Source organism: Poecilia latipinna, unplaced genomic scaffold, assembly GCF_001443285.1.
Source record: "Poecilia latipinna isolate Pla-1442-1.1 unplaced genomic scaffold, P_latipinna-1.0 Scaffold1245, whole genome shotgun sequence".
In the NCBI taxonomy this organism is placed as follows: domain Eukaryota; kingdom Metazoa; phylum Chordata; class Actinopteri; order Cyprinodontiformes; family Poeciliidae; genus Poecilia; species Poecilia latipinna.
Window position 1 is genome coordinate 16,062 of NW_015113861.1, and position 16,867 is coordinate 32,928.

The following is a 16,867-nucleotide window of genomic DNA, read 5'->3' on the forward strand; positions in this document are numbered from 1 at the left end:
TTTCTGAAGTGTTGTGTGATTGTCCAGAGGTTTGTTGCCGTGTTTTATGCAGAAACGCGCTCTGACGTCTGCAGAAGATCACAGAAAACATCTGAAGAAGATGTGACCACAAACTTCCTTCTTGACAAAATATAAACCACAAAGGGAGTGGCATCAAACTATAGTGGTTGTGAAAGACCACGAGTGAGTTCTTCTGCTAGCGCTGGCGTGTTTGTTTTGGTTGTATTCCCTCAGAACGTACTGCACACTAGCTAGTCTGTTTTCCGCTTTTGGAGCGGTCTCCGGTCTGATGACGATTAGGATGTGCGTTCAAATTGTGCCGGAGTTGACTTCAACCAAACTGAGACTTGGGTTTCCAGGCGAACTACGGTTAGCTTCTTTGGTCCTCATCAGAGTTCGATTGCGCATTCACACCTGCACAAACGAAGCGTACTTTCCATGAAATTCGTTTTCATGAGATGCCAGAGAACGTGCTGAACATGACCAGGTTTTTTCTCCAGTTTCTTTTCCACAAAATAAAATCAAATTTGTCCATTTTTATGCATTTTAACATTTTATTGAAAATAAACTCTTAAATAAGGACAAAAAAAAATGCATTGCCTCTTGACGGTTTTAACTTAAGACATCAGCGTTCAGTTCATTTTCACTGAAACAAACAGCGGAGCACAAAGACAAATGTGTACGAGGATAAAACAGCATTGAGCTACAACAAGCAAGCTACATAGCATATTTACAGTTAAAAACGTGAAATGTTGAAAGAAGGAACACAAATGGATTCAATGGAGAACTTTGGCGTTTTTTTGTAACATCTTTTATACTGCACAGTGCAACCAGTGCTTCAGACCCAAGCGGCGTTCCAGGGTCAGTTCAAGAGTAAGTTGGCCTTCTCGTTGTTTCTGCTCTCCGCCTCGCCGGTTTTGAGGATCTTCCGACTGACCGGGAGCTGAGTCTGCACATCAAACACGTCGGCGCCTGCAGCAATTCGAGGGAGAGAGAAGAGATGCGTTTTAGGCGAAGCTTGACCTTTTGAAGCCGTGCTCGTTGCACAAACAAATAAAGTGTTACCTGTTTTTTCGGAGAGGCAGACGCCTGCTTTTCCTTTTCTGCTGCGATACACTAACGTACATGGGAGGAGGAAGAACAGATAAGGAAGCAGGTGAGCTGGATGAACGAACCTGTGTGCATGTCATAATGAGTGCTGACCTAAATAGAGGCGATTTTAAGTCGTCTGTCGATCCACCCATTTTTAAAAAGGAAGCCAATTATGTGCATGCAAATATTTCACAAGGTTGGCAAGGAGAGCGCCGGCATACACAAACAACAACGGCTTTGAACTCTTTGACGCCGAGTTTTTGTACATTCATTGTGACCGAGCAGAAGAAAAAAAAAAAGAAGATTAATGGCTTTACAAGGTTGCGAATTTGGAGCCGAGCCCAAACCAATGCAGCGCTCCTACTGCAATGTGTCAGCAGAACTGATTACACAAACGGCAACATTTGTACTACGCGCTTACCTCGAAGCAGTAACCAGAACACCAGAGTGATGATGATGATGATGCCAGAGAGGCAAGCGGCAGCTGGTAGAATAATCTGTGTCAAGTCGTAAGGAGACGGTTTGGATACTGGAACGAGAAATCGAGCTTGATATGACACGTGTTTTTTGTTTTTTATCTTTCTGAAATTAGAGAGACTAGCTTTTACGTCTATTTGTGACTTAAATGATGCAGCTTACTTTTTGGTTTTCACACGGAAAATATATGCAGTGTTCCCCCTTTAAAGCCCAAATCTGTGTGTGTGTGGTGTGAGGATGTATCTGCATTCTGGTTGTCATGACAAAGGAAATTAATCTGGACGAATGAAAATGCAGCTAAGTTTTGTATTTTCTAACTTTGCTGCCTCACCACAGTGGAGATTAGCTGAAACAACAGGACACTGCTTCTTTCTTTTCTTTTTTTTCTTTTTTTTTACACAAGTGAGATTCTGTCAGCTAAGAGGCAAAAACAGAATTAGGATTTTATTAGAGTACCAATGATATTTTGTGGAATTTGTTTAAAATCTGGAAGAAGTCGATGACGTACATCATTTTCATATTTAATTTATCCACCAACACACCTGTCTACGTCTTTGTCCATCCAGCTATTTTCCTTCTTTCCTTGCTTACTTTCTTACTTCCTGTCTTTGGTTTTGAAAATCCCAAGTTTACAGCCTGTGTGCTGCAGAACATTATATAATATCAGTGTTTCCCCCAGTGTATCGTAAGCCTGGCGGGCCACCAGGCTTTACTTGGACCCCCACCAGGCTAAACATTGCTTATTTATTTCAGTTTTTTTCAAATGTTTGCATTTTTTAAGACTTTATAGTTGGTGTTCAAGCATTAATCTTGCAATAACACATAATTATCAAGTGATATTTTCAAATTTCCTGTCAACTTTAAGCATTTTTTAACTCACGGCAGACTGCTGGATGAATGATTCTCCAAGCAACCCAACCACTGGGCTTCCTAAAATAATGGCCTACGCCTTTTTTTGTTTGTTGTTTTAGTAAGTTAGTTTTGGGGGCGGGGGGGAAACAAAACATAAAAACCCCATGACTTTATTACCAAAAATAATTTAGACAAAAAAATAAATTAAAACCCAGTTTTTTGTAAGCAAAGAGAATAAGAGAAGATCAAGTTGACAAAAGTTGCAAATGTTACATAGTGATATAATCAACAAGTTAATTAGTGCATGATGTCACGATCCATGTTTTTAATTTTGTAGGGAATAAGCTTTGAGGAACTTCTTGAAGCTGCACTACTGGCCATAATACCAATGAACTCTTGCATATTTTTAAATTCTTGCAAGAAGACACTATCAGTGCACATTCTGCTCTTTACAACTACAAAGCGAAGAAGAACATCAAAACAAGATATCCCATTGGTACCTTCGGGTAAAGTACATCCTGCTTTTATTTAGTAAAAAGCATCGAAAGAAAGATTATTTGGAGGCTTATGCTTTTGTAATTGCTCTCAAAAAAACATCAACATCAGTAGATCAGATGGAAATTAATGCCTGAAACATAAGTTCTGGGAACAATTTGCATGTCAAACCGGAGCATTTCCTCATATTCAAAGAAAAAGAGAAAATCCAGCCGTGAATAGAGATGGACAGGTTCTTTGAAAGTCTGAGACAGGCAGTAACAAAAGGCTTACTTACTGCACCTCTTGGTGCAGTGAACAACTGTGGCGGCATACTTCACGTCAACCCTCTTCACCTGTACAAATACAAAGGGAGCATTCAGCGCCGTCGCCTGGCTGAATGCGCAGAAGAAAGCCGTTGGTTTTTAAGAATCTTTGAGAGCGTGAACGTACCTGTTGACAAAAGTTGCACTCTTTGCCCCGTAGCTGTAATTCAACAGGTTTCTGTTTTTCCTAAAGACAGGATAATAGCAAAAACGTTACAATCGTAGCGGCTTTAAAGGCTCCCATAATTTCTGGTTTTTTAATTTTTTTATTTCCTTTTTATGTCGGACTTTGGGGTTTGTTTGTGTTGCTTTATTTCTCTGGTGGAAGATCTGCGAATGCTAAAATCTATCTCCTCTCCTCATACAGATCAAAACAAGACTTCCCAGATCAACATCTAAACTACACGTTTCCTTCTTGTTATGATTAACCTTTATGCCTCTCCGTTGTCTCCTTGAAGTGAGGTCAAAAGCCTAGAAGTAATGACACAATAATTACCCGTGCCAGTGTTCTGCATGGATACGAGATATAATTTTACGCTTCGTGGAACAACTTCCTGCATATTCGACGTGGCTGACATGTTGACAGAAACGCATCATAACACGATCTTGGAAGCGTAATTACTTTTATGGATCTGTTGATAACGGAGACACTTGAGAGGAAATCTATTGCTTCCTAGCAACATATAGGACTCTTGGAGCAACACAAAAGCATTGACTTGCAGGAAAGACAAGTCCAAGCATGGTTAGTTAAAAAAAAAAAAAAAAAAAAAAACAGGACAATAGGTCATTAAATTCATATAACTTGATGATACTTACAACGTCTACAAGTATCGTGTAGGTGGTCTGGTCTGCTGGTGAGTCTGCAGACTCACCAGCAGACCACGGCCCCACGGAGAACTTCGCCGTGACTCGTGACAGAATCTGCAGTTCTTCATAGCCGTGTTGGCTCGACACAATCAAGTCCCATACTAGACAAAAAAGAAAAAGGTTACAGTGAGTTCCTGAAATGCGTCCTAATGCAGAAGTTCACTCAGAAACATTTTAATTTCCATCAGCATCGTGATATAAAACACAAACGCACCTTTGATGCTGTCAGCGAAAGGGCATCGGATCCAGGACTGAGACCCTACCGTAAACTGATAGATTTGAAATGTTAAAAACATTTAACAGGAAAAAGTCTTAAAATATTTCTGCTACACATGGAAAACATTTGAAAGGAAATGACACGTGTCTGCGTCGTGTTTTCAGCTAAGTGTTGCATCTAATTGCAGACAGAATTCTGAAAAATTTGAATAGTTTCCTGCATGTGTGTCTTTTAATATGACATTTTGAAAATATTTCAGACATTTGTAACTACATGAAACATTTGGAGTCGATTGCTTTGGAATGCTGAGAAAAATCTCCCTTAATAATAATCAATAAATTATGTGGTTTATTGATGATGAATTTCCAGATAGCTTTGGTTCCAGTTCACTTAGATTTTCCGAGACATTTCCAAAACTCAGGCTAATCCCTTCTGGTTTTATTCAGAGATACTAACGAAGTTGTAAAACAGGCTCTTGTCAGCTGAAGGCTGCCTTGTACTTCAGCTCTGTAATGAGTATCGCATGCTTCCTCTCACTAATAAATTCCTGATATTCTCAAGAAGCTCCATATCCTTATGGAAGCAATTTGACTGTTTTCGGGAAAGAACCATAATAACTTAATTGTTCCAGTTTCGTACAGTTTCTCGTTTCAAAGTTTCCAACGCCATCCACCAGTAGAGCTAAAGATAAAAAGGCATTTAGTCTGGAGAAATTCCGGTGCGGGCTGGAGGTGTTGGTTAGTCGATGAAGTCGGGATAAATTTGGTTAGCTAGCTTGGTTAGTAACTAAACCTGAATCTCAAAGACTAGGTTACATTTGGTAAGCCCAAATGACTCAAACCAGGCCTGTTTAGGCTAAACTTTGCTAGCTTGATGAGTTTTCAACATTTTATTCCATATTTGTCTGGGCCAAATAAAGAGAAGGGCTTGCTAACTAAACAAGCTGAAAGATGTCCTTGTACATATTGACTTAAGAGGAATTCTAACAATGATGTCATTTATTTATGTTGTGTAAAAAACGCCTGAAGAGATAGAAATCCTTACCTTCATGCACAGTTGAGGGTGGGGATCCACTTTAGCAAATGTGATCTGAAAAACATTGGTGAACGCAAAGGTCATTTACCTTAAGTTTCATCTTAGATAATTAGGTTTATTTTACTCAAATTTCCAACAGGACTTTCTGCTTCATCGGCTATTTTTATAGCAAACGCAGAATGTGGAACTCAAATGACACGCCTGGGGCTTTAGGCCAAAGAAGATTTGTTCTCCGGCTTTCCTGTGGCTACACAGTTATGTTGCAGTGTTTATAGCGTTTGCAGGTTGAAAGTGACTGTCGGGACAAAATCATTACTTTATTAGATACCTCGTAAAGTGCAAAGTGACGCAGTTTACTTCAACACGTAAACAGTTCTTGTTGAAAGCCTCTCGGTTTGAGAAATCCAGAACGCTTGGCAAGAGGGAAACTGTTTACGGTGTAGTGTGCGTGTTGACATCATGCCTCATTTTTGCATTAGCGAACCAGTATTCCTCTAACAAAACAAGGCTACGTCCACATTCCTGACCCTTACTATTACCCGATATGTCCGTCATGTTTAATTCAATTCAACGACGTGTATCTTATACCTTATCTCTGCTGACATTCTGCGATGAATCGGGCAGATCCACGCAGACGCCGTCCTCTCGTTTCTCACATAAACCAGCCACAGCTGCGACGGGACAAGCTGGTTCCCATATCAACGTCTCCTCCAGCGGATCAAAGGTGATTCCAAACCACAGTTCATCAAGACCTGCAGGGAAAATGGGTCAAACAAATGATAAGTTCTCGTATACACGGTGACAGAAGAACATATCAGTAACACCATAGTTTTTCGACTCACGGTTTCTGAATGGGCAGACCTGGACTCTCGGGGCATCCATAAAAGCTGACCAGCCCTACAAGGAATTACATAATGAGTAATAAAAGTTGGGATTCTTTTATGAAAGCGATTACTCATCGATCCTAAGGCCGGATTGCTGGTAAGGAAGTTACCTCAATACAAAGGCAAGGCAAAGGTCTGGAATACTGAAGGACAGCTGTCTTGAGGGGTTGCTCCTTTTTTATCTGAAAAGGAAGAAAATCTGTCTTTGTTTTTTCTTCCCAATAAGATACAATAAAGTAGCTTCTACCAAGCACTTCTTATGAGGGCTGTAATAGTGCAGTGATTGTGGCATTAACCTTTGTTCACTGATTAAAGTGAATCAGAGTATTTGCATGGAAAGTGCATGAGCGATGAGTCACAAGACGACATTCAAGTAATACAGGATAGTCTAAAGTAGAACTTAAAAATGTTAAGTTACTATTTTAAATGTAGGCGTGGCGAAGTAGGTGGGAATGACTTCACAACAAAAGCAGGTAGATGGGATACAACAGATTATCCTACTACACATTTCGTGTTCAGGTAAGCTATCTAATAGTGTATTATGATTCTGTTAAAGTTATTAACGCTTTAGTTTGAGCATCGTGCAGCGATTTTAGGGTTTGCTGCCCTCAGTTTTGACGTTTTGCAACACAAGTCATAGTTTCTAACCAGAGTGTAAGCTCCCGTGCCAGAGCAGATGAAATCCCTGAGGCAGAGACGGAGATGGTAGTCGTAACCTTGAAGCATGTCCGACACACTCACTGCCAGCTCCTTCTTTTCTGGGTTTGCAGTGTAAGACAGCTTGCCAGCTGAAAGAGACAAAACAAAACTGCAATCAGAAACCGAAGCTGGCAATGAGAAAATAAAGTGTAGGGCTGAACTCCTGTAATCTTCCTGGCATGAGGAGGAGACGGTTATTGCTCGACCGGTGCCTTGCACCAGCTGCCTTCTCTGCTCTAGCAATAATAAAATGTTATACTAATGCCAAAGAAAGCATTCTACATGGTTTCTGTTGCTGTTTTGATTAATAGGATACATCTCAAACCCATGGCTGTAAATCCCATCTCATTATTTGGGGGGCTGGGGGGGCACCATAAGCAGGAAAATTTCTTAAGACTAATTTCGGGGGGGTGTGCAGAGTTACTGTGACATGTTACTTAAAATGTGGTTTAAAAAGTTTTTAAACCACATTCAAGCTGCAGGACCAAAAATGACTAGTAATGCACATCAAACGTGTTTTTCTCAATCAGCAACCTGCTTAAAACTAAAATTCAAATGTTGCTTAGATATGAGTTTTGTTCAGTCTGACTGATCTGATCTCTGCTACACCTTTACAAAAATGTAAGGTTCTAAATAAAAAAGCTTTAATAAGTAACTGCTCTTAATAAATTCCCTCATAAACATTGATTTATTGAAATGGCTCCCAAAAGAAGTTATAGGCTATATAAATTATAACTTAAGTTGCTTTATTTTTAAACCTTTTTTAGTCCTGGATGACTGAGAACCAACTAGTAGATAGAAATGAACATCTGGTCAGTATCATAACTTAAACATAACACTTAAAGCACCAGGGTTTATATAGAAAAATATTCTGGTTTCTTTTTGTGGTTTTAAAGGTTCTACGTTGAAGACGGTGAGAAATAAAGGCACAACTTTTAGTTTTTTTCTATCTGTTCTCGGATTCCTCAGCACACAGTAAAATAACCCTTTGCTGAAACACCAAATAGTAATTTTTGCATTCAAAGGCATTGACGAGACCTCCAACAAAGCAATAGAAAACCTGTTTTTTCGCACGACAATTAATCAAGCTCACCAAAGATTGTGCTTTTCTGGGACATGAACCCGATTGACTACGTCAAAAACCCACATTGGTCAAAATATCACTAGAAACAACTTTCATACAAAGACTGGAACAAACCAAGCCACTTAGCTCCATCCCTCTATTCCACAGAGTGTGTGAAGATGGTCTGCAAAATCTGCCGTGCAGTGTTGTACTTCCAAGCAAATACAATGATCAAGGCTTTAGTCAGACCGTTGCTCCATGTCATGTCTAATTATGAAAACATTGCACAGCAGATAACAATGAAGAAATGACGTACTGGTTGTACCATCAGAGATAAGCCACATCTTGCTGTAATTCCTTCCTGACATATAGACTCAATCACTGTCTTTGCATTTTAAGTACGTTAAGAAAACTCAGTTGCACAACTGGCATTTCGTAGATGTTTACAGGCTTGTTTAAGAGGCGCCTTTAAATGTAGCAAATATCCACTTCAGTCATAGAAAATAAATGCAACAAGGTATTTTCTTGCTCTTTCTTTGATGTAATTTTCTTGTCTTTGGAGTTTTCCTCCACACCCGGCCTTGTCTCTGGTCGTTACTCAACTCCACAGTTAGTCATACTTCCCCATATTCCGCTTAAGATCCCATCTCCTTTGCCACTTTGTCATCACACAAAGTGATGATTTTGTTCCTCAACATGGCGAAATCTGGAACAATCTGGAGGTCCAACTTGCATGCTCTGCTTAGTGTCTGGGATTTTCAAAGTCCTTGCTTTCTGGAGAACCTTTATACTTGTTTTGTTAAGAGAAGCCTGCTCAACCTGTAGCATCCCTGCCTTTGAAGTCTACATTTTAGTCTTTGAAATCTGTCACCACCTTTTGACCCTGACGGTGAAAGATGGCCCGTACTTGTTGAAAGAAACACTTGCCTCCAAGACTCCACTATATGGGAACAATCAAGCACTTCTTTTTCTTAGAATTGCATCTTAACACACCATTCACTTGACACACTGTTGAGTTAGTGTCGTGAGGGGAAAGTTTGTAAAGAAAGTTTTCTCTTTTGAGATGTTGTGGATTACCAACAATGTGGTCCACAAAGGATGCATAAAAAGATGAATCATTCCTCCTGGGTTGGGAGTATTTCTTCAAGTATCTTGAGGTCACTGACCGCAGTAATCTGGGCGCTGCTTCTGTCTGTCATGGCAAAATGAGATAAAAAGTTCTTGATTCACCAGCCTGTCTCTATTCTAACCCTCAACTTTTCCAAAAAGATATGGATCTTGAGCAAAAGCAGGCAACCCCTGATACGGCGGAGAGGTCAAAGCAGACCAAGAACTCTCTAGATGAACTATTCATGTCCCTTATGGCTCAGAAATGCTTTATTGCCGACCAGAATAAATTTAAGAGTACTGCTGCGGGAGAGAGACGTCGAGGTTTCCTTTCATGACCTGTTGCACCAACAACTGAATGAAGCATAAGATAATGAGAGGGTAGCTCTCATTACCTTGAGAGGGTAGGATTTTATGATCCTGCAATCATAAAATCTTCTATAGACTCAGAGAAAACCAGGATATGTACTCACTGATGCATTCAGGAACATTTTTTCTCAAATCTTCATGCGAGCATTCTGTGGAAAAAGGAAAAAAAAAAGCTATTAAAAGAGAGCGGAAGAGATGGTGCAACATGTAAAACAACTCTTCCATGCGAGTGTTTTGTGGTTTACTCTATCAGGACAATCTCAAACCCTTCTGAAGAACACCATATCACAAATGACTCAATACCAAACAATGTGGAGTATTCAGCATACTCAGTTAACACCCAGGTTGCAAAAAAAAAAAAAAGGCACCAAAGCAGGCATTGCTCAGTTGGTTGTGATGTTTTTGGCTAACTTATATTTATCCCTGTTAATTTTTGCAAATTAGTTACGTTCCGTCATGGTTGCCAATTTACTAACTCTTAGTGTGCTAGTTCCTGTTTCCGTTTGTGGCATAAAGGAAATACTTGCAACCTCATTTAGGTGTTTTTGTTTTTTTTTTTCTTACCAGGGGTATGGTACTTGCTAGTCCAAGTTATGCCACAGTAACTCGGGACTGTTTTCACCGTTACTTGTAGGTGCTGGCTTGGAGACACTTCAGTGTAATCATTCTCGACTGTCACCTACAGGCAAAAGATGGGGGGGAAAATAAATAAATAAACTCCGGTTATGACATGCAAGTCACACTTCAGTGACTTCACCATCTTTTGAATACAGCTAAAGGCATCATGCAAATGCGAAACATCAATGCAAAATAGAAATTTGAGTCAGTCTTCTGGCATTAAACGAACAATGAGATACGAACCCTTCACAAAATACATTTCACTCTAAACCTGCCTTGCATATAAAACTTTGCTGAAGAGAAACTGTCCACCACTTCACTTAACGATGGAGATAAGGTGCTTTTTTACATGCTGAGCTTTTGATTCACACCCATCTGAGTCAGCCTTTTTGCAGCAAAAATGTCTTATTTATATGGCTAAAGCACACAAAATTCCAATAAATTTTTTACTTTTGTCATGGTAGGGCAGTAACTAAGGAGTTCCAGTTTGGCTAATGTGAAAAATGTACTTAAACGTTGGCTTTTTCAATGCTTTTCTGTAATATCATGCTGCTGTAATGAAGCAATGATTTACCGTAAGGCTTTTTTATTTTATTTTTTTTGGAGCTTGGAGGATGCTGTATGTTATTAAAAATGTACTGCGGAGCAGCATAAATGTCTGCAAACATTACCGGCAGTCCAGACATTGATCTCCTCGATGCTTTGGTGAATTGCACAATTTGGCATTTTGTCATCATCCCAGCGCTGCTGGTGCAAATGGATACGCCGCTGACGGAGTCTGGATCTAAAACCAAGAAGGAAACAAGTCAGTGAAAAATAACTCGGTTATGAAACAGAAAATGCTCACTAGTCAGCGAACTGTTAAACACTATTAAGACTTGGCAAACGCTTTTTGATAAGTGACTGGATGACTGGACTGCAGACTCAGTCCAACCTGAGGGATTTCCCCTCTTCCGTCCAAACAGGGAAGAACTTTTGCAGGATGTCTCTTACACAAACAAGGATGTAATGCATATGTCCGCATGTGCCCTTTTTAATAAAAAAAAGGAAGAATAATCTGACCTTATTGTTTACACTATTAGTGATGCCAGAAAGATGAAGTCAATTTGGCCTGTTTTGTCCCGCAAAGGCCATTTTTACTGGAGCGCGACCGGTTTCACAGGGGAGACTTCCTTCACTGCCCTGCATCCAAATATGTTCATAACGTGACTAATCTCCAGGTTTGCCTGACTGCAGCCTATCAGTAACTCTTACAACTTCCTCCTCAGGTTATATAAGAAGAGAAAGGCCTATTCTGGGTGCCAAGGGCATATGCTCACTCAACGGTGTGCGTTGGCAGCTGAACCTGGTGCTGCATAGAAAGTCGGCATTATTTTAAAAGTTCATCATCACAGCTGGTGATAGATATTCCACCAGACCTTCCTCTTTGCTTAGGTTGAATAAAAATGAAAAACAAGACATGGCAGTTGAGTTGGTTGTCATTAGGATCTGATTAGACGTATTAATGTCAACAGCTATTTAATAATTTCATTTTTTGCTCCAATGACTGCAACTGTATGCATTAGGCTTTCTGCTAATAACGCTGGTAAAAAAAACAATGTTTTACTAATTATAGTAAGAAAAAAAATACTGATGAGTGAAGAGGGTTGTTTAGTTTTGCTAGATGGAAAATAGTCTCACTTTAGGCGATTCATACCAGTGATTCATATCAGGAATCACATATTTCAGTTTGACTGGCCGCATCTGGGCCTGATTACAGCCAGAAATCATTTAAAATAACCTGTCAGAAAGCAGGAAGTAGGCAAAAATGTCTCTCAAAAAGCCATAAAGAAATTCAAGAACATGGCGCTAGCATGGCTGAATTATGCTAGCTGATGAATCAGACTTTGGCGTCTTATTCAGGCGTTGGAGCGACAAGGCCCGCTTTACTTGGGAGCTTATGCAGCGTTTTATGGGGGATGATGGAATGCTGTATATTGTCTGGAAAAAAAGAAACAAACTACAAACCACAAAGAAGACTACTTCCCCTCACCTTCTTTGTGGTTTTTGCCAGTAGTCTTTCCATTACAGACCTGCAACATGTCAATGGAGTATGGCAGGCACGCTGACCTGACTGGGAATTTAAACGTAGCCCAAAAGGCTTAATAAAAACTAGCTTGTTTGTTAGCGGTTCTCTGAGACCCAGCCGTAATTTGTCTCCTACATGGAGGTCAAATTTGTGGCAAATGTTACCTAAGACGACTTTACGTCAGGCCATTTATGGCCTCCTGGATTTGGTTAAATGTCAGCAGGAACTGACACTCGGGATAGAGCAAATAAAGCCAAGAGTTTTCACCATATTTAACTTTTATGGCTTACCGGGAATTGCATTAAATTAGCATTTCCTGTTTTCTTTTTATTACTTATCTTTCGCCTTTTGCTTGACCTACATACCGACCTACATTTCGGGGGGGGGGACGGAAACAAAGATCGGACGACGACGTTGCAGCTATAGTTTCTTCGCGTTACCATTTGTTAATTTCATCGTTTTCCCTTCGTTTAGGTCTATTTCTGTGTTCCGTCGCTCGGCCTGTCTCTCAGCGCAGCTGTTTTCTATCTCCTCATCTCTCCTCCAGCTATCGGTTCTGATAAGGACTTTCCCCGATGTTGCTGTGTTCATCTGGTTTCTCTCTCGTTGAGAGAAAACCTTAATTTGGTTATTGCGAGACTCCCGCTTCCCTGTGTGCATTCTAGTCTGATCCCTCCACCACACACGACTATGCTTTATAGGTCTGGCTGTATGTTTGGGGTTTGTTGTGGATGAAAGAAATGACTCTGCTGCTTCTTTTCTCTGTTGCTTCCCACTTAAAAGTGTCGGTTGTCCCAAAACGCACTAAACAACACGGTTTGTCTAACCACATAAGTTGCGTCAACGTTGCAGAATGCTGAAAAGGTCAAAGGACATAAACACCTCTGAGAGGCGTTGTGTCCATTTTACTTTGAAGCCACGTTAAAGCTTGGCACCGCCGTATAGGCAAGGTTAATGTCAACATAAAGTCGTCGGCGCTACCTACCCATAAGCTGCACAACCGTGTGGATCTTCAGGTGGAGTCTGCACTTTTGCTTGTCCTCACACTTCATGACCGTGGAGATGTTCACGTTATGGATCAGGCTGGTGATGTTGAGGCCCTCAGCCAGGTCGTGACACGCAGGCATGAACCAATCTGTTGAAACCAGAGACAGGGACGCTGAGTCGGATGCTTTGGAGGAGATATGAGTGAAACTTGTGTGATGTTACAATCCTAGTAAAATGACTCAGATGATTTTGTACTCTGGATGAATCAGAGTACAAAAGAACCACAGTCTTGTTGCTCAACAAGTTGACATCTCTGGAGCTGTTGTGCAGAAACGTTTACGATGCTTGTGCACGTGTCATTCACACTCACAGTCTAGACGGGTCTTGCAGCTGAGTCCCTGCGGAGGAAAAAGAAAAAAGAAAAGAAAGGGAGGCGGTGAGGTGAGATACTTTATCATTATTATTGTGAGAAGTAGTGCTGCTGTTTTCCAAACCTGAACTGTAACCAAGCAAACAAAAACAGTGACCTGAAGAAGGGTTTTTCCGCATCCTCATTCCTTTAAGGTGTGGGCACGTGCACAGCCTTTGTCAAGCCTAACCAGGAAGATGCTTATTTTTAACGTTTCTAATTGTGGCCAGGTCCCTCCTTCTGCTTTTGTTCCTTTTCTGTGACAGACGGCTTTGGATTACTAAATCTAAATCAGTGAGTAGTACTGAGGACCTACAATAAATAAGAAAAACACCTTCTGAGTGTGTCATCCCAGGGAAGTGACCGGACTGGAAATGTTTCCTTTGACCCCAGATGTTTTGACAGACTGTGTTTATTGACTGGAGCAAAATGTGATCATCTCGACTGTGACATGTTGGCTAAATCAACAGAGACATGAATCCTTTTGACCTCCGGAAAGTCTGACTCTCGGTGAAGTCACCCCATTGATGATTTATGTCTTCATTTAATACGTAGATATTCCCAGTTTTGGTCTCCTATTTTGGACCGGAAACTTTTTTTCTTTTTTTTTTTTTGCATGTACCTAAACCGTTAGATAACAGTTTCTAACTATCCGAATTATCCAGATTAATTTGTTTAACTTCTGGTCTCTCGCTGGGTGAGTGTAGTCCCATAAAATGTGATAGATTACAACCTACGACAGATTAGTAGATTTTTATTTATTTAAGTCATATAACACCATGTTCCTATGGTAAACCAAGTGCAGATTATGTACTTTAAATCAAAGTGAGTACACAAAGAGCGTCACTTCTGGCAGGAAAGAATTGTCATGGAAAAGCAGTCAGCTCTAAATTACCACAAAAATGCCAAGTAAAAGGTGAATCAATGTATTATCAGGGGGGAAAAAACTGTTACAAAACCAGAAAAAGTTGCAAAAAGACCAGGACTTGTGTACCAAAAATCTCCCTGGTAATGTATGAGCACATGCATTGTCAGTACCCAAAAAAGTCAGTCATGAACAAAACCCAGATTCTTTTCATTCATTTTCCATGAAAACTACAAAATTACAAAACAACAACGGGTCAAAGGCAGGTCCTTTCTACAATGAAAACCAGAGACACTAAGCAACCAGCACCTGTCTAAACTTCATTCAAATGTCCAGCAGCGGTTTACGTGAAGCAAGTCACACAGTTTGGATGGTGTGAGGATGATGTCAAACTAAGCCTGAATGGAGTTATAAAACGTTACAATGTTTGAACATTTTCTGGGAGCTGTTAGCTGCATATTTTAAGGAGACATAAACAGTGATGTCAGAAGCCGAACCTTAAGGATGCATTTCACAAGATGAAACTTGCACGGCTCATAAAAAAGTTGTTTAAGAGCGAGGTGAAGCAGCACCAGTGAAGGGAGAATGAAAAGAAGTAAACACGGTCACAGGTCAGCTGTTTCTTTTCTTCTTTCTGTTTTTTTTTTTTATCTACTCGTATGCAAACTCAATTTCCCTAAACACCTGGGTATGTTTTCCAGTATGCTGCCTCATGAGAATGTCTTTGTTATCCCAAGTGACTCAGTTTTGGGGAAGTTACCTTCCAGCTATGCTCTTTCATTATTATCCTTTTCCTTACTGACGCTTCAAAGAGCACCGAAAGGTTATCCCTACTTCATGGTGCTTATCTCAATGCTTGCCTTACAAGCTCCACAGAAAGATTTACTGAAAGCAAAGCAAACATCCCCGAAAACCAAAGCAAGCAGAATCTGTGTGACCACAGAGGGAAGAGAAACTGCACAAGGACTAGTGTTACTGGAAATCTTTTTTTTTTTTTTTTTGTCTAAGTGAACTTAACAGCAGATGGAGGCTTAATTGTAGCTAGTTAACAGGTGACAGCATGAGAGTAATTGAGAGTAAAGCTTTACCTTCGAACACCTGGTCTGACATTTCTTGATTCTCTCCAGTTGAGGGATTTCTGCTGCAGTTCCATTCAAGCAGCAGCAGGAAATCAGCAAGGCAAGCCAGTGAATCATATTTTTTTAGACTTGAGCTGCTGCTCCTTTTTAAATGTGCTGTCAAGCCGGGATCCACAGCTGGACGAGGTCTGCGAGGTCTGCGAGGCAGCAGGATGGGGATGATATATGTGCTTGGAGCGTGGAGCACATGAAGAAGTGACAGCTAGGAGGCGGGGCTCCACTGCACTACATCCTCTAACCTTTAATCATTAAGTTGTAAACGTGTTGTAACTTAGAAATTGGGCTATTGGCTATCTGGAGAAAGTTGTCAGTTTTAAGAAAGACGACAAGTTGTACCTCACATTAGCCTATACAAATATGTTGTTGCTTTTACCCAAACTTTGAGTTAATGTTTCTAGAAACTGGATTAGCTAGTTTGACCCACATATTGGATCAGAAATCACACCCAGCCTTGGGGAAAGAGTAAAATGATGCTCTGTAAAGATCCTAATGTCACATGGTTTTGCTAGGAACTTTAGCTAACACTTAACAAAATGTTTTTCATCGCTACGAGAGACGATAGCATTTTTTTCTGCTAAGATGTTGGTAAGTACAAGTGCTAGCTATAGTTAGCATTCACACTTTGACCAAAGGGGGAATAATTTGCCGTAAAATAACAGCTGGGTTATTTATTTTTTGTTTATTTTAATCCAAAACCTGGGTTTTTGTTGTCAGGATAGATGCGAGCAAGTTTTTATTAAATTTGCTGTCAAAAGTTGGAACTTGGTTTTTGGTAAAATTGTAAAATTAAATATAGCAAAGTTAACGTCACCCGACTGTGTGGATAATGTTAACGCACAACAAAAGACAAATTTGTTTACGAATTCAAAAAGGCTTTTTTCATCCCAGAGTGAAATTAAAAGTAGAGAAATCGCCTTTTATTTGTAGAATAGTTAGCATGACCTAGTGTTAGCTACATTAAACCAGAAAAAATTATGGTTTATTACTTCAAATACAAGGTAATTTGACAGTTTTAAACAAACACTGGGTCAAATATTGTAACCCAGTTGTGTTTAATAACTGAAAAAAAAAACATAATCATGTTAATATTTGGCTGTGTTGATGACTTTGTTAGTATGAAGTCAATTTCTTTGACACTGTTTGAATAAACTTACAAATAATTTGATTTGTCCTAAATATTACTACTATAGTAAGCTTTATGAGGGCTTTAATTTTCAACCCTCCTTCATTAGCTTACTGTTAGAAGTCATTTTAATATTTATGTTTAGAACAATAACTTTCTTTCATATATATATATATATATATATATATATATATAT

The 16,867-nt window shown here is 39.9% G+C and overlaps 1 protein-coding gene across 1 annotated transcript; it reads right to left on the minus strand.

Moving 5' to 3' along the window:
* Positions 1-534: 534 nt before the first annotated feature.
* il17rel (interleukin 17 receptor E-like) lies at positions 535-16,775 on the minus strand. Its single transcript, XM_015054356.1, has 18 exons — positions 15,498-16,775; positions 13,506-13,533; positions 13,134-13,283; positions 10,752-10,864; positions 10,027-10,141; positions 9,567-9,611; positions 6,873-7,012; positions 6,335-6,406; positions 6,183-6,237; positions 5,929-6,092; positions 5,350-5,394; positions 4,303-4,357; positions 4,038-4,189; positions 3,349-3,408; positions 3,194-3,251; positions 1,514-1,621; positions 1,066-1,116; positions 535-972 (listed from the first exon to the last, which is right to left on the minus strand). Exons 1-18 carry the CDS (start codon positions 15,603-15,605, stop codon positions 863-865), a joined length of 1,629 nt encoding a protein of 542 aa, XP_014909842.1. The 5' UTR covers positions 15,606-16,775; the 3' UTR covers positions 535-862.
* Between the last annotated feature and the right edge of the window lie 92 nt (positions 16,776-16,867).